The sequence below is a fragment of the Hippoglossus hippoglossus genome, chromosome 13 (assembly GCF_009819705.1).
Source record: "Hippoglossus hippoglossus isolate fHipHip1 chromosome 13, fHipHip1.pri, whole genome shotgun sequence".
NCBI lineage: Eukaryota > Metazoa > Chordata > Actinopteri > Pleuronectiformes > Pleuronectidae > Hippoglossus > Hippoglossus hippoglossus.
Genome location: NC_047163.1, coordinates 27,409,103 through 27,436,771, shown reverse-complemented (window position 1 = coordinate 27,436,771; position 27,669 = coordinate 27,409,103). Strand labels below are relative to the sequence as shown.

Genomic DNA, 27,669 nt, shown 5'->3' with positions numbered 1-27,669 from the left:
TGAGCCTTTAAAACAAACCGGCAGCACAGACACACACACACATGACGTACAGAGCTGCTGAGCGCTGAGGGAACTCTGGTGAGCTTCGCAGCAGAGCTGAGGTAGGTTGGTTGCAGCTGTGGGTGAAGATGACCTCACTGCTGTGTTTTATGGCACTTACATAAACATGAAGCATAAGTGGCTGGAAGAGATGTATGATTTGTTTCTGTCATCCTGCTCTTAACTGCAGCAGAGTCAGAGCAGTTGTGTTTGAATCTGTTAAAGATGTTTTTATTTGGAGATTCTGAATGAAATCATTTTGTACGAGCCATGATTTTACTGTTACTCTCTCATTTTTTTTTTTCTAATGTTGCTGCTTTTCACTACAGAACATGACCTATGACTTAAAAGTAACTATGATGGTTCTTTTAAGAGTTTGACAGCTGCTCACAAGCTAAAGGTCAGGTCGTGTTCCCTTTGTGCTTTCAGATAGAAGACACAGGGAGACATCTGTAAAGCTCACTGAAGGAGGAGTAGCCTGGGACGTCCCAAGACGGAGCTGAAGGAGTAGGGATAGAACAGACCAGATCTTTGCCCCCTCCTGCAAACTTTCACCTCCAAACTCTTGTCCGTCTGTCCCCACCCCCTCCAGCCAAACCCTCAGCACACTGACTGAAGCCACACATTGTCCAGTGTCCAGAGGATCTAACAGACATAGAGGTTGTCTCTCCCATCCCCAGAGGGTCACCAGCGGTACCGATGGAAGCAGCAACCCTCGCTGAGATGGGAGACTTGTGTCATCCCCGGTCCTCCTCTCCAGAGGGGGAAACAGTGTGTGCGGCTCTAGCCCGTTATGAGAACACTCTGCAGGACGCCATCAGGGAGATCCACTTGGACGTCAGTGCTTTTAAGCTGGGCATGGAGCATCGTCTGGAGGAGACGGCCAACGTGAGCGGGCCTCTAGCACGAGCAGTGGTTCAGCTCCAGCAAGAGAACCGGCAGCTCAGGAGTCAGCTGGAAGCTTTGACCCAACAGGTGGAGCTCCTGAGCGGGATGACATGTGACAGGAGCACCCTGTCGAACAACAACCACAACCACAGTCTGAACCACAAGAATCACCTTAATGATATTCAGGAGAACCATCAGGCGATTACAGAGGTGGTGCATGGGAAGGGTCAGGCTCACACTCAGAGCCAGGCTCAGCTCCACATCCAGCCCTGCACCCTAGGGAGCCAAGCCCAGACCTACAGCGGCCTCAGCGGTCAGTCGAGCCCTGCATCACCCCCTGCCACTTTCTCATCCTCCCCCAGTTCCAGCAGTCCTCCTGCTGGCTCCAGAGTTTCCTCCATGCTGACAGGCCCAGTGTCCAGCAGCAGCCCCTCCACCACTCGCTTCTCTAGCCGAGCCACGTTTGCTGTGTCCAGCAAGACGAACGTGAGTATTGCATGTTGGTAGAGGTGGGTGGTGAAGTTTTTTTTTTACCACAGTGGTCCCAACCTTGTTGTCCTGATGTCAAACAAACACCTTCATGCATACATTTTAAATTGAATGTTTTTTAAGATCTAAGTATATTTATATAAAAAAATGACATGTTACCAGTGACATTTGAGTTGATTTGGTTTCATACATTCTTTTCTCAGCACTACTGTTTGAAGTGGCAGACAATGCAGGCTTCAATCACTTATCTATTACTTTTACTACGTTTATCCATATAGCAATTGATTTATCCATTACTTTGAATTATATCTACCTTAATTTTGTAATTGCCATTTTTTGCTTTAACTTATCGTTATGAAGTCAATTTTGGGTGCATATCAATGTAATGACTAACAAATAAGGACCTTTACACCGAAGGGTATGAAAGGTTTGATACATGGCACAAAGAAAATGTGTCTGCCACTGTGAAATTAAAACAGGAAGAGATTTGTACTTTTGTTTTCCCTGGTTGGGATCGCTGTAGGTTATGCTATGCTGCTCTTTTATTCTTATTCACTGTCACTTGCAACACATAATGTTGAGGTGTATAATATACTTTATCAATACTTGAAAAAAAAACATTAATTAATTGTATTTTCAATTTTTCTAATTTCTAATATTCTCCCATACTCCCCTGGAACTGTGAAAATACCCCCAAAGTTTCAATTCCCCCCGCTGGGAAATCACAGCTTTACATGTCAACAACTGCTTAAATCTCAAGCATCAAGGAATCTCATCCAAGAAAATTTGCAGTTCCTCCTGGACTGTTACACATAGAAGCTCTTGGCACAGTTGCACTGACCCACCCCCTCGCCCTCCAGTGCCAGCTACTTTGTAACATGGGTGGAAATGTAATATACAATGTCAGAGGAGGTAATCCAGTAATTGCTATGTAATTTTCCAGTTTGGGAAAGGGCCCCCGCTGTAAAGAGGCAGAAAGTGAGCTTGACCGAGGCTGTTTGCGTTGTGGCGGCATCGATGTGTCACACAAAGCAGTGGCTGTGTCACGGCGTTGCACAATGGGCCTCCAGCGGGATGTTTAAGGATTTATGAAGTACAGTAATATGAGTGCAGCAGGCTCCTGGGAGGTGTGGTCAGTGTGGTTGTGTGGTTCCAGTCAAATATGCGAAATCAGTGTTATGAAATGAAGGCTCTGGTTAGTCATTATTTGGGGGATATTCAATAAGCTCGTTTCGCCTTAATGACGGCATGGTTCTGCTCTGGTGGAGGCCTTTTTAAATCCTACTGGATAAGTTCAAAAAGTGATGGCTCACGCGGAAGGTAAGTCTGTTTTCTCTGTTCCTGGAGAGCTGACATTCTTCTTGATAAGAGTATTAGGGTGGATCAGAAGTGGTTTCATGTTACGTCTATATCAGGGTTGCATCATAGTTCATCAATGAAGAGTCAGAGTCGTAAAGCTCAGTGGTTTCTAAGTTATTAGCAGGAATAAATTTGAATTGTCACCCTACAATGCAGCTAATGGAAGTTTGTCCTCTGGAGTGGAACTCATGTTGGAGTCACGTACACAATCTGTCACTGTTCACGTCATTGTGTATTTTAATTTGTTTTCTTTCCTGGCTCAACCGTGTCTCCGTCATGTGCTTTCTGCTCATCAATCAGCTAGTTGAAGATGAGCGTGCAGTTTTTCCTGGCGTTCTCCAGAATTTATTGGTTTTTCAGAAGAGAAAGGAAATTCTATCTTACGTCATATTTTCCTCTGTCTAAATATTTAGAAGAGATTGGAGAGTACACAGCAGCTGAAGACAATCAAGTATTCGTTCTTCTCTCTCTTCTTTTCTCGGCAATTTAGTAGCAAACATGTCTTTAGGCATGTTTCTGCGTTGTTAGTCAGCTCTTAAGCAACCGTGCAATTGCAAGACTGAAGACGAATATAAATCAATTTCATTGTTTGAAATATTTTCTCTAGAAACACCTCAAAGTGCGATTGCAGCATAAATCAATCATCCTCTTTCTGCCTCTGTGCTCAGTGTCTTTAAAACAGGATCATTTTAGGCAACACACGCTCAATGAAGTGCTTCCATCTCAATGGTGGAATGTTCTTCTGCCTGTAGATCAGAGAAGTTTGTGTTGTTTCTTTCACATTACTACATTACTACTACGTTTTCAAACTAAAACGCATGTATGTGACCACTCACATACATGCGCATGCCGCTGTACACAGATTGCTTGAATAACACCTCCTCTCCCACACATGTGAACAGTTGTATCATTGTGAAATGTAGAGTTTAACTGCACAACAGCTGTAAGCAAAGACAAAGGGTCAGCAGCTCTTATGATTGATTACCCATGTTGCATTGTGCACTGGTAGCAGAGGCTAATGCTGGTTGTTTTCCTTCAAAAGAGGGTCATGTGATAGGAGCCTGAAGACTCAGCAAAGGTCACGTCGTTACAGAATAGACCCAAAGAGCAAGTGGTTTTGAGTGTCTACGTCATCGTTGCAAAACATCTCAGTTTCTGCCCGTCCAGACTAAAACGGAGCACCCGGAGTTTTTAAACAAATACGGGTCCAGCAGCATTTCCAAACCTCTCATTTTTAGCGGCTCCAAAACTCCAGAGCAGTGTGGACACCAGGTCAAACAAAAATGTGGTAATGTGGATGTAGACTTTCTGTGTTCAGCCACTATAGCTACACCAGGAAGTTGCAAACTGTATAACACAAGTCACAGTTGTGCATAAGTTGTGAACGTTTACACACTTGGTGTAAACAGCTGTATTTATTAAAAGCATATGTTCCATCAGACCTTACTGAGATGGATGACATGATATACTGCATGAGTCCAATAGCTCTTTTTTTCTTATCAGAGCACATAACAGAAACCATCTTGAAATGGATCCCTTAGATCTGTTTTTATTATTTCTTTTACTGTGTGTGGTCAGGACACATACTGAGCAGGACATTTTACACTGCAAGAGCGGGGGTGTATGTTCCATCAGAACTAGTTTGTAAGAAATCAAAAGTCAGTTGTAAATGGGGGTTATGTGACTTACTAGAGTTCTATCAGCTCCAGCCGGTCTGATCGTTCTCCTCTGACCTCTCTCAACAGTGTGTTTCTATCCACAGAAGTGCTGCTGTCTACAGTTTTGGTTCCATTCTTAGTAAAAACCATTGTGTATGAACATTTCAGATCAGCAGCAGAAATCCTGAAACTAGTCCTGAAGGTCCTATGTCTGTGTGGTTGTATACAATGCACTGATGCAACATTATTGGCTGATTAGCAGATTTGCATGAATGAGCAGTTGTTCCTAAATTTGGTCTTCAAATTAGATTGCGTTTACCACGTTCACGAGGAGAGCCCGTATGAACGCCCCCCCAGAGTTCATCCATAGAAGCTCTTCTTTCATTGGATGGTAGGGTAATATATTGCCATTACAATCATGTAGTTTGTTTGTTGTAATTTTATTGAAATTCTCAATAGCACTGTCTAGTAGCATACAGAGTGTGATGGTAATAAATGTCCAGTGAAAGGACACATGGTCATACACATATTGAAATACAGTCTATAAAAGCACACACATGCAAATAGCTGTTCCACTTTTGGCTGTAATTACCAAACTATGTGGTTGGAAACAACAGAGGAATGTTGTCTTCTGTGAAATCATGTGGTCATAGCTAGACAACACAAGGGTACCTTTGTGTGTGTGTGTGTGTGTGTGTGTGTGTGTGTGTGTGTGTGTGTGTGTGTGTGTGTGTGTGTGTGTGTGTGTGTGTGTGTGTGTGTGTGTGTGTGGGAGATACCTGCTGTCAGCTGCAGTAACACACAGATCATATCAAACAAGAGATGCAGAAAATACTGTGAACTAGTATCGGTGCACAAACAATGACTTTTTGTCCATACGGTCGGATCTCAGGACACGACTGTTTGGATTATAACTGCAGCTCACTCTTCCTGCCACATCCTCACCTACCTGTCAGAGACACACCAGAGGAAGTCACAGCACATAAAGTACAGTTGGCTGTTCAAACAGGCCTGACTGACAGTTACACACACACACACACACACACACACACACACACACACTGCAGGCATGAATCCACGCTGAAGTTATCTGTGCCAGAGAGATGTGTATAGGGGTGTCAGTCTTCCAGCCTGCTCTCCAGCTGTTACTGTGCAGCGTCACTCTGACCTGCAGTGCCGTCTCAAGAGAACACACACACACAAACACACGCACGCACACACACACACACACACACACACACACACACACACACACACACACACACACACACACACACGCACACACACACACCTGCACACACACACACACACACACACACCTGCACACACACACACACACACACACACACACACACACACACACACACACACACACACACACACACACGCACACACACACACCTGCACACACACACACACACACACACCTGCACACACGCACACACCTCCAAATCCCACCTGTAGTGTGTCAGCGCCATCTCCTCCATGTTGAAAACACCTGCAGCACGAATCTGTATGAATTACACAGCATGACTGTGCCTTTTCTTCCCTCTATTCTTCAAATGAGAACGATCTGGAGCTGTTTCATCAGCTGAGTTGAAGAATCGTGCGTGTGTGTGTGTGTGTGTGTGTGTGTGTGTGTGTGTGTGTGTGTGTGTACGTGTACATACATTTTCAGATTTTATATTCCTCTCATTCTGCCTTGTTAAAATGACGATTATTGTTTTGTAATATTTGATAAGCTGTCATACTAGACTGGCTCTGTTCCACTTTTCTGATTCAGAACATCGGCATTCACATAAAAATGCTTGAATGGAAACCCAGCTGTGTGTTACAGTGTGTGTGTGTGTGTGTGTGTGTGTGTGTGTGTGTGTGTGTGTGTGTGTGTGTGTGTGTGTGTGTGTGTGTGTGTGTGTGTGTGTGTGTGTGTGCGTGTGTGTGTGCGTGTGTCCATCTGGAAGGTTTTCGTGGTTTGTAAAGAGGCAGCTGTGTGGCTCTTTTCTATCCTCTAATGGTTCTGGGCAACAGGAATTAGTGAAGATTAGGATTAGGACAAAGACCTAATCCTCCTCAACAATGTCTCCTCTTCCTCCTTTGTTTCTCCTCCTCACACACACACTTCCGCTCACACACTGTATGTCTGCAGACGACACTGCTGTTGCCAATTACGGTGCCAAAGCAGCCGTCTCAATGGGCCATTGTGTGGGTTCTTGTGCTTTATTGGGAGTACATTCAATGTGGAGGGATTATAGAATCTACCCTCCTCTCTTCCTCCTCTGACTCATTCCTTCACTCATTCCTCTACCTTTTCCTGTCTCTCACCTGTCATCCTTCGTTTTCATTTCACCCCTAGAGGCTGATACTTCTGTTAGAAATCTGCCATTATTTTGTACAATATGATTAGTTGAGATTAATTATATGTTAATTGATCTTAAAATATTTTTGTTAATAGCATAAATAATAAATGCTTTAAAAAAAAACATTACTCACGGTCTACTTAGCTTTTTAAGGCCTTCATCCACATCTCTCCGTCTTCATCAGAATAAGCTCAGTTCCCATCACATAACAAAAGTTTGGTCATGTAACAGCTGGTGTTATTAATACAGCTGTCAGATGCACAATGTGGGTGAAAGCTCCAGAAAAAGGTACAGTGCCAGTCCAGAGACTGTACATAAAGATGAGCGACGCACCTCCACTTCCTCCTGTTGTACAATGATTAAGCTAAAATATCCCACATGCTCAACCAATGACCATGATAGAATAGATTTTTGAAGAAAAATGGTTTTGATATGTACTTTATGATCAAGATGATTTGGCTTCACTTTTGGGAGCTGTCATGTCGTCCATCATTACATACAGTCCATGATCAGTCTAATGAAATAAACTCGTGGGTTGCAATGTGGTAAATGTAGAATCAAGTGTTTTTGGAGCTTGACCCAGTCGAGGGATTAAAAGTCAAGAAATCAAGAAATTTAATTTAATTTGACTGCTTTTATGTATCCTTCAACATGTGCAATATATCTAGATCCATACAAGTTAAACTTCATTAGTCAGAGGTTGACAGGATTACATTCAGCTCTTTATATAAGGGAGATATCTGATAAATTCATGACATAGTTGTCATTTTCTTTTCTACAACAAGACTCCACACTTTCATTTGACTTCTTTCCCACAAATACCTTCCTAAACCACACCGGTACCATTCAAGCCTCCACAGCAGAGCATCAGACGCTGCATTCCTCTAGTGCGTGTGTGCGTGCGTGCGTGCGTGCGTGCGTGCGTGTGTGTGTGTTTGTGTGTGTGTGTGTGTGTGTGTGTGTTCATTAGCAGATGAGCAGATCAGATTATCCCAGTCAGGTCACAGGGTCATCTAATGTTCTCTATTAATGCACAGGGACAGGGTGCACTTAATTTATGACCCTATACAGCACTTGCATCACATATTATGTAAGAGCTGATTTTTGGAGAGGGAAAAGTTTGGATGTTTCTTACATGGGCTTACAGGATAGGCTTTTTGATGTAATGGTGCTACATGCTGCATTAATATGATTATTATATGATTACCATGGACATTTCCTTCTATTCACAGTGGTCCATTGAGGCAATGAAAGAAAAAAAATCTCCTTCATTAGTTTCTTGTACGAAGCAACATGATTCATTAAAAACTGGGTTTTAATTTTGAATAGTGTCTGTGCTTGTCTCATTTTTACCGTAATTACATGAAGCTATTTCATTAATTCACAGTTCAATAATAGTTTAATAATTGACTTTATTGATTTCAAACTGGAATCAGGTCTCTGTGTGAGTATTTATCCTGCTGGTTGATGATCTGATCATTCAGAATGTGTTGGTGTTAATTCCATCAGGTAACACTCCTCCAGATACTTTGTCTCCCTCCGTCCCTCCCTTTGCACCCACTGGCTCCATCTCCCCCCAACATTTCACAACTCAGCCTCGATGCTATCTGCTTTCTTATCTGCACATAAGCAGCGGACCACTGCAACATTTAGCCTGCAGTGTTTTAGTCTAGTCACAGTCTGAGAATAGGCTGATGGATAGATTGTACATTCAGAGCACTTAAGATGCACTGATCCCAGTCCAAGCTGAATTACGCTGTGATTGCCAACTGCTGGTGCACATGTTCACACTAACAGTGTTGGCATGAATATGCTGTATCAGCAGGGTATTGGTGAAAACTAGTAAAAATGTAGAGTATAGTATAGTATAGTACAGTAAAGTATAGTTTACACTATAAAATACTGTAACATAGCATAGTTTAATTTGGTGAAGTATAATATAGTGTAGTGTAGCATAGCGAAGTACTGTATAGTGTAGCAGAGCATAGTGTAGTATAGTATAGTGTGGTAAAGTAGTGTGGTGACTCTTAACTGTGACAAATAACCTCTGATCTCTGTGTGTATCCAAATTCCATCCATCCATCCATCCCTCTCTCCTCTCCTCTTTGCCTCCGTGGCCCCTTCCTCAGCCTTCTACTCCAGTCTCCCCCTGCATTTTAAGGCTGGATTCCTGGCAGTAGCCCACCTCCATGTGGCTATTAATAAAGCCATGAGTGAGACAGAAGCCAGAGTTTGAAGTATGATCAAAAACACTCACAAAAACACATACAATATTTACAAAAGTAATAGATATATGTACTGGTTTTTAGATCATAACTTGATTTATCACTTTACAAAATAACCTCTACTCTTTTTAGTCTGTGTATCTCCCTGTATTTACTAGTGAGTGGTTTGTCTGTGTAAGCTACTTATCAAAGCTATATGTTACGCTGCTCTGGAAAAACTTCTCCAACTTATTCTGATAAAGAATTGCTATTCATAAGAAATTAATATAGATTAGAAATAATCGAAGAGAAAAGAATGACACTGAAGGCAGAGCACAGCTGAAGTGTGTGTGTGAGTGTGTGTGTGTGTGTGTGTGTGTGTGTGTGTGTGTGTGTGTGTGTGTGTGTGTGTGTGTGTGTGTGTGTGTGTGTGTGCGTGTGTGTGTGTGCATGTGTGTGCACTTGCTGGGGGGTTTAACAGAGGTATGCGACCACTCCCTGGCTACCCCTGGTTCTCTTAATGACTTCCAGACAATAAGCCATGTTCCCGTCATCATCTCTGTGGAAACAGGTTAATAACTGACTGGCTGGTGGGATAGGTCACCCTCCTCACCCTCCTGACCCTCCTCACCCTCCTCATCCTCGCTGCCCTGTGGAACAAATAAGCCTTTCTGGAAGTCAACTTCAGGAGTAGATTTTAAGGTCGTCCCTTTAGCTCAATCCGCCTGGGAACACCGCACAAATTTCATTTAGCGAATAATGCCCGAAAGGCACTTAAAGGAAAATCGGTTTTAGAGGTTGAGTGACACTGTGCGGGGTCACGGGTGAGAGAGCAGGGGTTCCTGGCATTTTCAGGTTTTGTCAGAAATCAAGTCTCCCACCACAGGAGGGGGACTCAGATATAACTGCTGCTCTGGGCATTCTGGGAGCTCAGGAGACGAGCGAGAAGAAACGTGGCCTAGAGTTAATTTATCTGCCTGTCAGTCACTGTGAGGGTGAAATCCAAAATGTAAACTCCTCAGAGGCAAGGTGATGGAGTGTTGGGGGTGAGCAGAAGGCCAGTTGTGAATTCCCACTGCAGCCTAGCATGTTTTCACTTATACATGCCCAGGAGTAACTGCAGCCATACAGGGTGAATAAAAATGGAAAATAACATTTGATTAATGCTTAAAACATTCAGATACAACACAGCTGTAGAATTCAACAGTAGAATGAAGTGGCATTGTCAGAGTGTGCAGTGGAAAGAGAAACAAAGGAAAAATATGTAAAATTATTTTTTAAATGTGTGAATGCATTGTTTGAAGCTGCCCTATCAATCACATTCCACCAGATCTCAACAACAAAGTTGTCAAACAGTTGATAATCACAAAAAAGTTTTAAATAAATGCATCGCTACAGGTAATTTTGGATTCTGTCTGATTCAGCTCTGTAGTTTCTATGTGGGTGGTCATGTGTTTCATTGCAGGCATACTGGCCACAGGGCTGAGTATAACCACTGTACATGCCATGACGTGGGCAATGGTAATGTTTTCTCCAGCTGATGTCTGCTAATTCATGAGATCAGGACTCAGGATTCTGCAGGATTTAAGTCCAAACCAACGTCTTTGGTTGAGTCGTGTTGGCTGGAGTTGAATCCTTGCTTCACTGACATGAAGCTGGGAGACATCGAGGCTCAACCTCAACCTGTCTGGGTTACTACTCTGCTGAGATGGTTCCATCTTGTAACCTCAGATCATCAGCACCAATAATGAGACTTGGTTGGCTCCTTCATTAGAATAGTGCATATTATTTTACATTTGGACTAATAATGCAGTGGCCGTTATTGTCTGTTGGTAATGTTCTGTTCTCTGGTCCTGTGTTGATGCTCTGGAGCTACTTCAGAATTATTCCTTGTCATTAGTGAGTCCTCCTCAAACAGTTCTACAATAAACTGTCACTTTTTATTGTTTGTTTGCTGGACGTTTAGAAACAGTCTATGTTAGAAAACTTCTGCCATGAAGATTTTAGAGTCAAAGCTTTTCATAAAATGAAACTGAGTTTGCTTTAATACTATTCATGTGTGTGGTTCATATATAGGTCTGGGCTGTTATTGTTTGCATACATATCATGTCAGGTTTGTTGAGCAAGTGACACAATCTTGACCCAAGTTCACACCCTTTTTCAATTCAGCTCGATATACAGCATTACAGCAACAACACAAACATGCTTTTACTTCTAAGACAACTTGCGAAAGGAAGTGAGTCTATGAATGTTGAGAGATCTGCACCTGTGATACCCATGAATGTCTGTCAGTCTGATATGGTGAAGTAAAAATAATCAGATTATCAAAATGATCTGGTGGGACAGATATTATCGACTGTAGGCCGGCTATCATTGGTAAAGATTTTTCTCATCGACAATAAATGTATTATTGATCACTGCAAATGGAGTTAATCCTAATCCAGATTAACAAACATCCAGACATCAATTTTGGATCTATAGAAGATTAAATATTTACAGTATTAGGGAAAGTTTGTGGTTATGGTTAATAAAAAAGTTACATTTTAACTTTGTTTGTCCGTGTGGGAAAAGGGTTGTCTTTCTTGCATGACAATTCGGACTCCCTTCAATGCCCGTACACCACCCAGACCTCCACTACAATAAAAGGCACAATACTTCTTGCTCTGGCCCAAAATGTTGGCACTGGATGTAAATCACGAGGTGAAGATTTGTCCAATATCGATGTAATCCCTGGGGATACTGAGCTGAAATGACTAGTGGGGCCGCCTGCTCTTACTCACACCACCTATCCAGTTTAGTCAACTGTTTGTAAGCGATGGGAATTAAGGTAGAGGTGATACAGATTGTCTTTATTTGCTGACCTCTCACCTTCCTGCGGTGAGCATGTCAAGTCTCCTCCAGACATCGTCCCACCCTCCTCTGCCTCACTGCCAGGAATGAAAGAGCAGAGGAGGATGGAGGGAGGGAGGGAGGTGGAGAGGGAAGACAGGGGAGTCGCTCTCTATTGTTGCCACATGTTGGAGCGAGACATTACAGAGCAGTGAGTACAAGTCAAGAGTGAAAAATGATATTTTCCCCACAGCGAGCAGGACCTATTTCTCATAGATACTTGGCCTGAGACCAAGCTCTTCTTCTTCCATGAATCTTATGCTACACACCTTTAACAGTGGGAGTAGAAGCAGTTGGGAAAACTCACCAAATAAGAAAATACATCAGGTGTTATATGTTGTTATATATGCTAAGCATGAACAAATATATATTTATATAAAAGTGTGATTTACCATGGTGAGATGATGTTTATGGGATCGGTTAGAGAGGTTAAACTCCTTCGCAGATTTCTAATTGACTTATTTTAAATATTTGGCAGGTATCACTAATAACAAATACAGAGCAAATGTGATCCATCATGTTTAACTAGGTTATATATAGCTGCAGTGTCACAAGACACAATAGTAATACGTGGTTTCTGAAACCTGTTATTGGTTCAAAGTTTGTCATAAAATTCTGATGAAAACTAAAAAAAAAGTCATGTAGTATCTAAGTAATAGAGGAAAGTTTAGTTTGTTGGTAGTGTTAAAGCTAGGGTTGGTAGCAAGAGTAGACGACTCTTTGAAAATATGCAACCAATACATCTCAACCCCTCCTATCAGCCCTCTTGTCAAAGCTACGCCACCAAAACACATGAACTTGCACTGACAACTGCTAAAAGACGACTTTTCCGTGATTTGCTTGGTAACTTCTGGCTATCGTTTCTCAGTCCGAACGAAATTTACAGTCCCGAGAGGGCCACAAACACTGACTTTTATTTTCCAGAAGACTTTATTTATTGATGGCAATTAGGAACGTGGAGAGAATTGCAAAAAATGAGATAAAAAGTGTTTCAGAAACAACTTACAGTACGTTTCAAGAATGCCCAGTGTTTTACCAGATGCCAAACAGAACATTGGATTTCAATGTGTTGCTTGCAAAAGTGAGAATTTTGGATGGAGGATAGCACAAGAGGAGAAAGCTCATCAAGTGTCCAAAAGAGAAATTCTTCACCCTCTGAGTTTGTTCAGTAATGAACTATCCACTGTCTCTGCCACCAGGGAGGTAGAAACCCCTCTGTATCTCTCAAAATAAACAAGAGGTATGATCCCCTTTCTTACATTATAAGAGCACATTGTGACAGATCTGTAAAACATGAATCAACCCATGGTTTAAGACGCTGTCAGAAGACAAGCACGTGTTAAATCAGGCCTCGTCAGCAGCCGACACTGTAACTTCCATTCAGACAGACTTTTATGTTTATAAAGAAAACCTCCCCCTGTTCAGTGGCTCTCACCTGCAATTTGTGTTTTATATCTTCTCTCTTCAAAGGCCGCGCATTTTTTCCACCCTCAACCCAAAGGGGGGTTCCCTGCGATTTTTCGAGCAGAGAAATTGCAGTCTGTGTAAGTGTATTTGAAGAACAGGTGGTCTGAGTGTGTCTCTCTTCCTCTGAGAGGATTCCTTTATAGGAGGAAATTACAGAGCAGAGTCCTCTGCCTCTAACTGTTGACTGAGCAGAAGTCTGATCGCTTTACAGTAGCTGTGTGAATACAAGTGCATGTTTCTTCCTTCATATGTATCTGCTGATTGTGTTGCATCCTGTGCTTTTGGATTATTGTCATATTAAATTGCAAGGTGGTTGCTGTAGTTGACATTGATGCATGACAGTTTACAAGCTTCATAATAATTGACAGTATACTTGTAAGTCTTTCCTGTCACCTCACGCATTCACATAACTGCCATGAGCACAAAGGCTGCATTGTGACTTCATGCGCCTCATGGGAATCTCTGTTAGTGCATTTATTTTGCAAATTAAAATGAGAACTTTTGGCACCCATAGCGGTGAATTTATCTTTCACTCTCACACACACACACACACACACACACACACATACACACTGGTAGTCATTGGAGGGATGCCAGCCTTCCTCCATTGTTCAAGTGTCGTCCTCCACCACCCAAAGGCCCAGTGAAGCTCAGATGTCTCCCTGAGAGAAAGAGACAGAGACAGAGGGACTGAGGACAGTTTGTGAGAGGGAGGGATGAAAGAGGAGCTAACAGAGAGAAGACCTCTGGTTACCCAATCCCATGTCACACCTGATGAATCTTCAATTAAAAAAAATAAGTACATGTACCGTTTGAGGGAGTTTCAGGATGTTCACATTCATACTTTATGAAAACAAGCAGGAGGCATTATAGCTCTGGCATAAATTAAATGAATGAAAATTATTCAAAATATACAAAATATACAAATAATAATATTCAAATATGATTCCATGTAGCACAGTAACAGGGTCCCAGCTGCCGTTAGACCAGATATATGTTAACACACCTCCTTTGTGTCCATCCAGGGTTCCTGACAGCTCAGCTCAGTCTATTCTGGTGTCATCGTTCCTACTTTTAGCCATTTATCAGTAAGGGGCAAACACTAATACTCACGTGTCGGCCAATCAAGTGAAACGTGACTTGTAGTGTGGTACAGAGTCGGAGTAAGTGAAGGTGTCACCAGCTGAGAGTTCCTAGGACTGTCACTGGTCAAAAATATTAGATTAATAATAATGCTTTATTAGTCTTTAGCCATTATAGCGGTATTGTTTTTTTTCGCATTTAGGTCAAAGCTCAAAGATTAATATTAAAAGAATACATTTTGCCTAAGAAACTGTAAATAAAATATTATTTAAGATTCCTCCTAGTGTCCCATGCCCAACCCCTCCCCAAAATGTCAGGAGAAGTTAGTATAATCCTTCTAAATATCAAACAAACTAACACACAACCTAACCTCCTTCTATGGACATTGAGTCACTTTAGAGCAGCTGTATATTTACACAGGTTTATAGTGCTGGTGCAGGTTTATAGTATCTATCAACAGCTACACGATGTACAAATATTTACTGTGCAACACTGACCTGGTAGATGATTGCAACCCTATCACCTGTCCACATTGGACAGATGATAAACTTCCAGTCATGAGTAGAGGAAATAATGTTTTCTTTTTCATTCCCTATCCTGATAAAAATGATCCCAAATGATGTATTTGGCACATTGGGAAGAAAGTGGAGAAATTGATAAAGCACGAACGAAGAAATTAAATGTTTGAAATCTGGTCATTGTAAAGAAGCAAAAAAATTCAACCTCACTTCCATGCTGGGTGAGGCAGATATTAACGTGGGGCTGCTCTGCAGATTGTAGACGCTGAGTTGCTGATGTCTGGATTTGAATAGAAAGCGACATCCTTAAAACAACAGATATCAGTTTATGTGTGTGCTCATGTGGGTCTTCACGAATGCTCGTTTAGGCAAATGTGACGCGTGTATCATGTTCTCAGGTCCCTCGTCGGTACTGTGTACCAGTTTGTTCTGCCAGAAAGCGAGACCTCGAGATACCAGGGAGTTTACAGGAAACTCAGCAGCTCAGCGATCATATTTCCCCCTCTGACCCACAGTGGACGTCTGATGATCTCAGTACTTAAGCCAGGGGAGCTCCCCTCCCCAAAGCCAGACACTCTGAAATTTGTCTCCCTCCTCCTGCTGGATAGCCAGCTGTTTCCACCCCACTGCCCCGTCCCTCTGTGACATTTCCCATCAGGCAATGTACAACTGTTCCCCTCTGACTCCCTCACCTTCATACCCAGTGATATAAGGTTTTCATTTTTTCCTCTTATCCTCTTTCAGGAGTGGAATTGCCCCTTTCTGAAATGACAACCCATCCACAACACCCCACAATTCTCTCTCTCTCTCTCTCTCTCTCTCTCTCTCTCTCTCTCTCTCTCTCACACACACACACACGCACACACACACACACACACACACACACACACACACACACACACACACACACACACACACACACACACACACACACACACACACACACACATATTCCTTCCCCCAACAGCAATTCTTATGAGGTGACCTCAGCCCACGGACACACATTTACACTCTCCCAGCCATTTCAAGTGAGCAGTGTGTGTGTGTGTGTGTGTGTGTGTGTGTGTGTGTGTGTGTGTGTGTGTGTGTGTGTGTGTGTGTGTGTGTGTGTGTGTGTGTGTGTGTGCGTGCGTGCGTGCGTGCGTGCGTGACAGTGTTGGGTTTCTCTCTTAGTTTAGTTAGTTTTAGTTTTGTTTGTCCAGGTTTTCAGATATCCATCTCTAGAATCTTGTGCCTTCAACCAAAAATGGAGGTAAATGAGGTCAAGATATTTGTGGTGCTCGCAGCACTGCAATATTAAATTCACATATCAGCAGCAACATCTCTTTTCTCTTAGGGCACCTTGTTCATATGAAAAATCCACACAACACACTGCCAGAAGTTTTCATTGGGACTATTTCTTCAGCAGAAAGTAAAGGTCCATCGTGGGCTGCTATTGTTAAATGTGATTTTGTTGTTTTCCTGTGACCATCACAAGTGGACATTTTATTCACTAGCATTAAAGTGGATTCGAGGTAAAAATCTCAAAGACACAAAACCCAAATAAAACACAAGACACTCGACAGAATAAGATGATTTTTGTTTTGTTTTGTTAAAATTAGGCGAATTGTTCTCATTTGGTGACTTAAGACGGACTGATATTTAATCAGTTTGTTATAGGCCATAGCAGTTTGCCTGGAAATGAGTTGCCTATTATAATTATTATAATTAGTCTCTCTCCTCAGTCTCTCTCCTGTACTGTCAGATCCTAATACTCTTTTATTTTAGTTTTAAAATGTCTTAAAATACTTTTAAATCCTGTAATCTTATGTCATCTTACGACATGCTTATGTCATCAATAGATAAATGACTGTGTGTTTTTTAAAGGGATCACTTACAGTATAATGACGATTGCACATCAAATTTCAGACTCCACAATTCATTTAAGCTCTATAGAGAATTTTTGCTTCTTTAGGCTCGTTGTTTTGGTATTTGGTTCTCTACCTATTATTATCAGCATCATTTCCAAATCCACTGTACACTGTCTGACCAGCACCAGACCAGAGATGAAGCATTTAGTAGCTTCAGGTTTTCTGTATAATTACATCCTCTATCTACAGATCCCCCTTAGGGTCATCTAAGAAAAAGAAGAAAGATCTGTACTGTCTGTTTAAAAATGTTTACACTGTTTATAAACTGTAATGTTAGAATATAAACCAGTTTTCCCTGCAACCCCAATTAAAGCACAATAAATATGATGCTACACAATGAAAGCTGCAAATATCCAATGGAAAACACAATATAGCATGAATTCTATTCTAACATTTTACATTTATACCTAGATAAACTGGATTTATTTTGCAAACCTGTGCAGATGGTTTACAAATATTTGGCAGAGATTATAAATCCGAGAGCACAGTTTATAATTTGTTTGCACAGATTATAAACTGAGAGTACAGATTTACACTTCCCTCTTTTGCTGACTCTTGTTGAGGGGGCTCCATATCTATCTGATCACGTAGTGGTTTATGGGCAGATGCTGCAGTTTTGCTTCCAAACATGCTGAGTTTATCCAAACACAGAATGAATGCATCAGATGCATCATTGGAGAAATAACATTCTCAGTCAAACGCAGCACAGAAATGGACGGTGTGTATTTGACATCAGAGTATGAAAAACAAGCAGCTGTTCATTTGTTACTTGTTAAAGAGCAGAGGACCTCCTACATGGCTGCCTGAGGGTGTGTTATGTTCCCGTTTCAAAATTTGTGAGACCAGCACACACACAATGTGACCCTGAGAAAACGTGCACAGCTATCAGTGCTGCACTATTGACCTGAGTAGTGTTGTTCTGTTCCAAAGGGGCCGACTATCAATGCGCTGTGCTCCGTCTGTCTTGCCACATGGAAAGTGACAGCTTGACCCACAACCTATGTGGGTCAGCAGCGCCGTGCGGTCAAGAGTTTAAGATAGAAGTATCTGCTCTGGATGGTAATTAGCTGTTTCCATGTGGCTAATTGTGTTTGGAGAGAGAGGAACGCGAGCCTCCACCGAGGATCTGCTCTGATCACGGAGACAGGAAACAAATGGGGGTCACAGAGACACTGAACCCCAGATGCTAATGATGTTTGACATTATAACCTGATCTCAGTCATTTTAGTCGTGCTGCCAGATCGGCAGACAGATTTTGGCTGCTTTCCTCGTCACTGTCAATGACAGCAGTGCCTGATTTTAAACAAAGGCTTTGCAGTTCTTATCAAGGGGGAGATAGGTGCACAGAACAGAGCAGAACACTGGTGCCTCTCACACCTACAACACTTCTCTGAAGTCCATGCCGCCAAATGTGCAGCGTTATCGACTATGAGCTGAGTCACACTGCGTTGATTTGTTTTGTCTGAAGTCATGTCAGAAAATCCCATGTGTTGGAGAGAAGTCTAAAATCTGAATAGAGTGAAATGGTCCAACAGTGACTCAATAATCACAGGACATCTGGATTCATTTTTTGTTCAAACAAGAGGAACATGATCCCCTGACTCTTTTTCTTTGATACAAACACAACATATTAGCGATAGAACAGCTTGACACAGAACTCTGTTTTATTCGGATCAGATTTTAATCCCCTTTGGCAAAAAATACGACAGATCAATACCAGAATGATTCATTCACCAGGCGAGTTTCAAAACCGGTTTTCCAGCTTGGACAGTGTTCTAGACGTAAACATCTACTTACAATCATCCTACTCTCCAGTGAAGGTCAAAGATGACCTCATGCTGCTTAAAAAGCAATAAGCATTGTTAGTGTGTTAGTTAACTATGACTCAATGTGTGTTTCAGAGCATTGAGCGAGAAGAGCCAATAGAAGTGGACCCCGCCCCCACACATGCAGGCCTGGAGAATGGTCACGCTGCCACAACAGGTAAACACATCATAACTGTGTCACACCATGGCAGTGCTCATCTCACAGATTATATGAAAATGCAAACTGATGTGAACCAACTTGATTCAAGGTTGTTTGCTACCACAGCATCCATTTTTGATTGAAGGGATAGTCCACCTTACACGTGAAGATCAGTTTACTCATGAGAACATGTATTTAATATCCATTGTGACCCGTGTAGAAAATACAGTTGGGGTAAGTTATTCTAACAGAGAGCCTGGGCTACAAACATAAAGTGTGGATTATGAAAAACTTAATTAGTTCCCCAGATAGAGAAGATCTCGAGTTGACCATGTTCCAGTACAACAAGTCAAAGGTTGTGTTGTGTGTGATGGAAGAAGTATGGTTTGCTCTAACCAGGTTAGCCATTGCTAGCAATACCAGTTGATGACAACACATTGCATAGTATTTTTGTGGATCTAAAGAATATAGCATCATGTCTACCGATACTTTGTCAGCCCTCTGAGTGACTGATTTAATGAGACACAAATAAGACTTCTGATGATAAACAGTTTATCATGACAGCTTTCAACACTGTTGATGCGCAGAGCAGCCATCTTGGATTTTGAGGCAGGGTAGGTGACAGCAGTGTTGGGAATCTGACTTCAGTGGGAGTTTCAGTTTAAAATTGTCACAATGGAACACACATCAAAAAACATGCTGCTGACCTGAATGTCAGGCTTCCTATTTCCTCTGTTTGCATTAATTTATCATTCTCATTTAGTTTGTTTCTTGTGTATTCATCTTGAATACTAAATATTTGGATTCAGCTACATTTTATAAAATTATTACTTCACTCCCTTTTTTGCTCTGTTTTGGTCTCCACCAACTTCTGAATAAAACAAACTCCCTTTACTATGTCTGTTTTTTTGTTTCTATTTGCTGGGCAGTTACTGTATAGTTTATCAGACCTGAAAAATGAAATTACTCAATAGAGTTTGTGAGACAAAACACTGCTAAGCTAAAAATGGCTAAAATGATCCACTGAGGGAAACTTTAGAGGATCATTTTCTGTGGTCTTGTTACCATGGGCAACCCCTTCCACACTATATATTGTATAGTGATCTGAATTACTGTTGCTAAAAAAATGATTGTGCTTTGACAATTTACATTGATGTGATCATTTAAAATCTTTTTATCCAACTAGAACATTCAATGTTGGTACACGGAGAGATCTCTCCACCCGTTGATTTCCCACACGAGCACACAGCCCCTGTCGCCATGCGGATGCCTCACCTCCCCATCACCGCCACAACCAAGACAGCGGAGCTCAAGGGCTCTCCCAACTCTCCCAGCAGTCCCGTTGATTCTCGGTCCTCCCCTGTCTTTGAGGCCTCGTCTCCTGGTCAGTCAACTACAACATTCAACCAGCCTCAACCAATAGAAGAGTCTTCACTTCAATCAGGTAGCTGACTGACTCAATTTGACCGATCTGTTGTTGTTTTTTCGTATTAAACATGAATGCAGCATATCAAGGTATTTTGTAAAATCCTTAAACTGACTGTTTCTTTTCTATTTGTTTATGTTAGTATCTTCTGTGAAGACATGGACCCCTACACCTATCAGAGCCCTCGGATCCCCCCGCCTTCAGGGTGAGTCGTGCCTGCAGTCACATACAGTATCTAGTATGGGACTGCAGAATTGTGGATCTGATTTGCTCTTAATGTTTGTCTTACAGAGAAGGCAAGTTCAGCTCCTGTTAAGTCAGTGACCTACTCAGGGTTACAGCAGCATGATAGGTGAGTGTAACATGATTGAGTAAGGACATCTTTAAGGACAGGTTTCATATATTTTATGTGTCTTACACTTCTGTGCCTCCACCCTGCAGAGATGGTGATATAAACAGTGACAAGACCTATGGACAGGTAGGAGAGAGGAGGAGGGAACTAGTGAGGTCACAGACTCTGCCTCGTAACATTGGTGCTCAGGCTCGTCGATCTATTTTTGAAAGACTCGACTCTGAAGCAACTAACAGGTAAATGCAATTTAATGCTGCATTTTAGCAACATGGGAATAATGGTAGATAAAATATTTATGCATCTTTGTTGCCAACATTCCAACTTCTCCTGCACAGCCGTCCCAAACCAGTGGAGTCCAAATCCAAACTAAAGCGGTCTCAGAGTTTTGGGGTATCCAGCGCCAGCAGCATCAAACAGATCCTTCTGGAGTGGTGCCGATCCAAGACCATAGGCTACCAGGTAAGATACCTATTATTATCTAGCAGACAAAACTCTGACTATGTTATTCTGTAATTGAACATTACATTCTATACTGTGCATTTAAGGTAATATAGTATCAATTCATCCATATTTCATAACATTTGGTCAATATATTACAAGTTGCTACTTGGCTCCAGATAAACTCAAAGCTTCTAAAGTGCCCATTTACCACAAATTGCATAAATATTACGCTACTGCTCCACATTTTCCAGGACAGATCCAAATCGATTACCTTTTAGAATGTGGTTTCACTTAGTGCCAGACAGTGACTCTTCATTTCACTTCATAGCATGAAAATGAATTGGAAGAGGTTTGCTTGAGATTCTAACCCATTGTGTCTGGTTCTATTGTAGTTTAAGTCACTTTATTGTTGTATGGAGATGTAGTGGTAAACTGTGTATCCACATCCTGTGTTTGAAGTTTGAAGCAGGGCTTTAAAGTCAGCAGCAGAGGCTTATAAATTCATTTGATCCTTTTCAAGATGCTTTCCAGCTGTTAGTCCCTTGACTTTTACTTCACTGGCTGTTTTTCAACTGCAGAGTCATGTCATAATAATGTTACACTGACAGATATAGATTCGTCAGAGATTTGAAGAGAAGTATTTGCAGTATATGTCTGAAATTTTCTTTCTTTCAAAGAGTTAGATGAATAGATGTAATAATCTTATATATTATATTCCTTGCCTTGCTTAGACTAGAAGCAGAGGGATAATAGCTAGCTGGCTCCCTTCAAAATTAAACACATACCTGTGTATTTAAAGCTCAACAAATATCATGTCTAATTTGTTTAAACCATACGCAAAGATGTGCTTGTTTCGTGGTTAAAGAAAGAAACAGTTACACCATCTAAGTCCCCATTAGAGCACAAATTATATAGTTCCTACATTTCTCTTTCTGTAAAGGTTGAAGGAAAAAGATACATGGGAGTTATTGAGCTTTTGACGTGATGGTAGATGGATTTTCTTACCTTTGGATGAGGCAAGGTTAGTTATTTCCCCCCCTGCTTCTAGTCTTCATGCTAGAGGCATAAGCTAATTTCCTCCTGGCTACAGCTTTGTGGACCTACGTGCTGCACACTCATGACAGTGGTATCAATTTTCTTGTCTCTAACTCTCAGAAAGAAAGCGAATATGCACATTTCAGAAAATCGCACAGACAGAGATAAATTTGCAGAAGCTTGCAAGAAGTAAGGAAACCATTTAAAGGAAAATATTACAGCATGCTTTAAAAAAGTGGCCTGCAGTAATGTGATGTTTACGTAGTTTGTTGTAAATGGGTGAAGGTCGCAAAATTTCCAGCACGGTGCTTTTGAATTTGAATATGTCTGAGATGGGACATAAAAGTAGTCGGTTTTAAATTAGCCTCGCTCCATATAGCTTTAACCTGTCAGCACATAGCACAGCGCTAATGTGTTAATCATCTACCTCTCAACCAGAGAGCTGCAGTATGTGGAGGTGAATATCCTCGTAAATCCAAGGTGTGTGTAATTGTATGTATGTGAGGGTGCAGGGCTGAGGTAGTTGAGGTCATGGTACCATTTTCTTTTCACAGCGCCGTGTGCCAGCTGCTCCATGTGGCTCTGGTTATGGCCACAGTCAAGCTAAACTGCTATTAACTGGCAGCAATAAACATTCACGCACACATGAGAGGGAGATGTTCATCCAGTGACTTGACATGCTGCATTTCATTCAAGGCAAACTCCAGACTAATGAAGGGCAGCCTTGAGATGACATGACTTCAAAAGCATGTAATAGACCCAAAGCTGGAGCGTCGAAGAAAGTCTGTTTTATCCATCATAATTATAGGCCAGTCAGTGAATGGAGAGATGTCTTTATGAAGCTCCGACGAGCTGCCAGTCAGTTTTACAAGTCATGTTTCTTTTACCTCTCTTAAATGTTTTTCTTTGTGCACACGGAGGTCTGAAGTGATCTCACGGAAACACATGCCACATCATCACCAAATGTTTTTCTTTGTTGCTCTGTAGAACATCGACATCCAGAACTTCTCGTCCAGCTGGAGTGACGGGATGGCGTTCTGTGCCCTCGTCCACTCCTTCTTCCCCACTGAGTTCGACTACACCATTCTGTCGCCCGTCAACCGTAAACACAACTTTGAGCTGGCCTTTGGAACTGCAGAGTGAGTGAAAGCCATGTCAACATTTTAAAGAAATGTTTTGTTTAGAAGTTTACCAGTTATTCTTATGACATGATGCAGATTAATTCCTTTTTTTTCATTTTGTAGAATTGATCATTTTGATCATATATGACCAGTTCAACATATATGACCAGTTCAACTCATGCAGACATTTTTCAACATATCGTTTGGATGGCCAAGGGATTATGTAGAGACATTCACAGTCTGCCCTCCAGGGATTCCCTGATTAGTCCGACCACCACCACCATGAGGTTGACCTTTTGTTTTGTTTTGTCATGAAATATCTCAACAGCCCCTGAAAGAATTAGCATAAAACTGCAGGAGATTGATGTAATAACTTCTCATATATCATCAGAACTAAAACCTGCTAAACTAATGACATCCCCATCAACCTCAGCTGTTAAACTAAGTTGTTGAACATGGGTTCAACACATATTTGCTTTCTTTCAAGAGGAGTGATACCACTGCCATGTCTGTGCATAGGGCAAAGTATGGACGTTGAGGTGGATGGCTTAGCTTAGTTTAGCTCCCTGTACGTCATTCAGTTTAATCTGTACTCACACAGAAAGTGAAGAGTAGTTGTTTTTGGTGTGTCTGGAGTTATGAACTGTAACTAAGTTGGATCATAAGGGCCACTTAAAGGGTCATTTTGTAGAATTAAGTGACATCTAGAGGTAAAGTTGCCTGTTGCAGCTAATTACCCCCCACCTCACCCTCCCCTGCCAAACATATAAGAGAACCTGTGGTAACCTTCAGTTGTCATAAAATCTCAAAAGGTGTTTAGTTTGTCCAGTTTGGGCTACTGTAAAAAACATGGTGGCCACCATAGAGAGGACCTACTCCCAATGTAAATATAAAGTATTTAAATATAAAGGGCTTATTCTAGGGTAAATAAAACAACAATTTGTTTGAAGCATCTGTTGAGTTATATTTTATATAATGACCTATACTTTTTAGGTCTCAAAAATAATTTCAATTACAATTTTATTTGTATAGCGCCAAATCCTAATATACATTATCTCAAGGCACTTTACATAGAAGGTCAAAAATAATGTAATCTTTAATATTTTGTCACATCCGCTCTACATTATCATAAGTATCGGGACTTTCGAAGAAACTTTGTTTACTCCAACAGAAAAAAACCCATAGACTCAGAGGAAGTTTCTTCTTTAGTGGAGGAGGAAATGTTTGGCAGTGGTCGACTGTACATCGTTGGTTACATCTGTGTGATATTCAAAGAAACAGAAACAGTGAGATTTGTTATCAAGGTTTTTTTTCAGGAGTAAAACTTTTTTTTTCTTGTTAAATTACAACTTTATTCTCATAAGATTACAACTTTCTTCTCAATTACAACCTTATTCCTGTAATATGATGACTCTATTCCCGAAATCTTTAAAAAAACTCACTAAGGTCGTCAGGTTTATTACCATTTCACCTTTACAAAGACTTCTAATTAAACCTGTACTCACCTATCACCTATCTGACAACCTGCCCTGTGGCTGGAGACACTGCACAGACACATTGTCTGATCCACTGGAGTTTCTCAAGAAATAGTTCCATTACATAACTCCATATAAAACCACACATTTCTGTCTGTGTACAAGAAAAACAGAAGAAAATAAGATACAACGTGTTCATTATTGAGCTTTATGGGGGCTGGTAGGAATATTTTTGAACTCTGCAGAGAAGCAGCCCCCTGCTTCCGGCATGTAAATAAATAGGATAACCACTTCACAACACCAGCTGGAGGCAATGAATTTGTGGTGACTGCTTCCGACCAAGAAATAGTCCCCCATTGTTTTTCCACACTCGTTTTTGAACAGATTAAACAAAGGCGGTGGTTCATGTTAATAAGTGAGATTCAGAGGTGCTGGTTGGTGGATTTTTTTTTACATTTGTGGACAGAGCCAGTTCTGCTGCTTCCCTCTGTTTCCAGTCATGATAAATCAAGCTAATTGTGTGCTGTCTCTGCCCTCATCTATAGCATAACAATAAAGTGACTAGTATCAATCTCCTCAGCAAGAAAGTGGTCAAGTATTTTCTGTATTTTCCCCAAAATGTCTAAAAAAAACTATGCAAAAACAGCAAATACACATTTGTTTGCTGGGGGTTGGTTGTGGTTTTTGGATTTTGCCTTTAAGGATTTATTGGTCTTAAGTGCATCAACAATAAATGTTTTTTTTTTCATTTTATTTTATTGTGGGTGAATGTTCCTTAATTTGTATTCTTTGTTGGTTTTATTTTATGGTCCTCTGTATTTTACGACACAACACCACACAAACATTTTATATGGCAATTTTCCTGCCGATCCTGTCTGCTTCACCAGACTTTCTTCTTTTAGGTGTTGGGCGTGCATTCCTGTTGCCTGACCGCATAGCTTCACACAGCATGGCTTATTGTTACTGTTACAGATACTGCTCCAGCAGGCTGCACTGTGTAGATTAGACATTATACAGGCGCATAGTTTGGACGTGGACTTAAAGATACCCCTTGATTCATGAATGTATTGTTATTATTTTAAGACTGCTGTTGAATTAAGCTGATTTGACTGAAAAACAATATTCACTTGGTCACAGAATCAATCCGTTATATACAGGGGCAGCTTTAGAGTTGACCTCTTAAGGAGATCACAGAGCAGAGACTTATAGGACAATAAATGCATATGAATTATTACATATATAAGGTCCTACTCAAAACATGTTTGTGAGAATGTAAAGGAAAATGAGTATGCAAGACCTGATGTTAGATATATAACTATATGATGTTAGATATACAAATATTGGCTGTGTTGTAAACCTTTTGTTGATACAGCTCAGTCATGTGTGTCACCTCTCATATGACGCAGTGTTGAAAGAACAGAAAATGAATTATCAACCATTTTGATCATAAACTAGGTCGAGCAAAAATATGAAACCTGGTCCCAGGTTAAAAGTGCAATAGTAGTGTCCATCCACAGGATGAGTAAAATAGCAGCAGATGAAGTATGATAGCAGCATTTAAAGTTAAAAAAAAATCACAACAGGTGAAATGACTAAAAAAATTGACTGGTGCATGTTTGCATTAGAAAAGTAGTTCAGAGTTAAGAATTAATATGATTGATATCATTAATAATATTATTGTAGGTATTAAACATATTCAATTAATATTATTGCTTTTTGATTTGCTGATGAGAAAAAATTTGCTATTTTAATATATTAGTTTGGATTTCCTGTTATTTCTTGAACTAGTCAATAGACCAGACAACCTTCAGTTGATTCAGCTGACACATTTTGATCCACAATTCTGAATTTCTGCTGTTTCGTTGTACATAAATGCTCTTTATGAGGTTTAGAAAACAATGAAATTAGGATTTTTCAAAGGGTTAAATCAAATTTAGGTTTAGATTGAACCATACAAAAAGAGCCTTCCCCTCTGACTTGTGTTTCTCTGTCTGTGTGTGCAGAGTGAAGGCCGGCTGCGATCGGCTGATTGAGGTGGACGACATGATGATCATGGGTCGTAAACCAGACCCCATGTGTGTTTTCACCTATGTCCAGTCCCTCTACAACCACCTGCGCAAGTTTGAGTGAAGCTTAAATGTCAGGGATCCATGGTTCTCCTTTTACACTCAAACTATTTCAGCCTCCACCTGCAGCAGTTGGTTCTTCCTCCTTACCTCTCAGCTGGATGGAGATACAGAGCTGGTTTGGTAGCACTTTGAAAAGACTATGCTGTCCCCTGGTGGTGGATTAGTGGACACTCCAAACGGTGCAGAAAAAATGCTCACAGATGGGAAAATGTCTCGTGGGGGGAACATAGTGTGTGTGTGTGTGTGTGTGTGTGTGTGTGTGTGTGTGTGTGTGTGTGTGTGTGTGTGTGTGTGTGTGTACAGTCCAATACTGTTTTTTTGTATGTGTGTATCTGTGTGTATGTAGATGAGATATATTGGGCAAAGAGTTGTAATGTTGATGTGTTGTGTAAGTCGCCACAAAATGTATGTCTCAATATTATCCTTTTACACTGCAACAATAGAATTGATGCTTCAATTTTGTTGAAATTGTTTGTGACACTTGACTATGAATTGCCTCACAATTATGTAAAAAAAACACCCACACATGGGAAAGAATATCTTATGACAAAAAAAAATCAAGGATTGCTGACTGATATTTACATCCACAAATGCTTTGATATTGTATCACTGAGATGGGGGTGAGATACAGGAAATGAAATTAATAAACTGTGCTGTTTGACAAATAAATGCAGATATTGTGTTCAACAACACCTCACAATCATTTAGTACAACCCAATGATTTTTTGCCTCAACAATGAAAATTAATAGTTTGGGTCACATTTATTGAGTTATGAGAATTTTTGGTAAAATTGTGTTGAGCCATGCAAGAACAGTAGATGAGGTGAACGAGCCTCTCCTTCGCACTCAGAGAGATTATTAATC

The 27,669-nt window shown here is 41.0% G+C and overlaps 1 protein-coding gene across 1 annotated transcript; it reads left to right on the top strand.

Annotated features, from left to right (window-relative positions):
- On the top strand, positions 1-27,474 carry smtnl (smoothelin, like). The gene is made up of 10 exons (XM_034603764.1): positions 1-101; positions 469-1,413; positions 18,763-18,844; positions 20,013-20,270; positions 20,395-20,457; positions 20,544-20,604; positions 20,694-20,840; positions 20,940-21,063; positions 23,068-23,219; positions 26,680-27,474. The coding sequence occupies exons 2-10, from the start codon at positions 739-741 to the stop codon at positions 26,804-26,806; spliced, it is 1,689 nt and encodes a 562-aa protein (XP_034459655.1). The 5' UTR covers positions 1-101; positions 469-738; the 3' UTR covers positions 26,807-27,474.
- Positions 27,475-27,669: the final 195 nt, after the last annotated feature.

Coding starts and splice junctions, on each gene's coding strand:
- smtnl (XM_034603764.1), top strand. CDS start 739: ATGGAAGCAGCAACCCTCGCTGAGATGGGAGACTTGTGTCATCCCCGG. Junction 1,414..18,762: donor CTGTGTCCAGCAAGACGAAC/GTGAGTATTGCA, acceptor TGTGTGTTTCAG/AGCATTGAGCGAGAAGAGCC. Junction 21,064..23,067: donor CCAAGACCATAGGCTACCAG/GTAAGATACCTA, acceptor GTTGCTCTGTAG/AACATCGACATCCAGAACTT.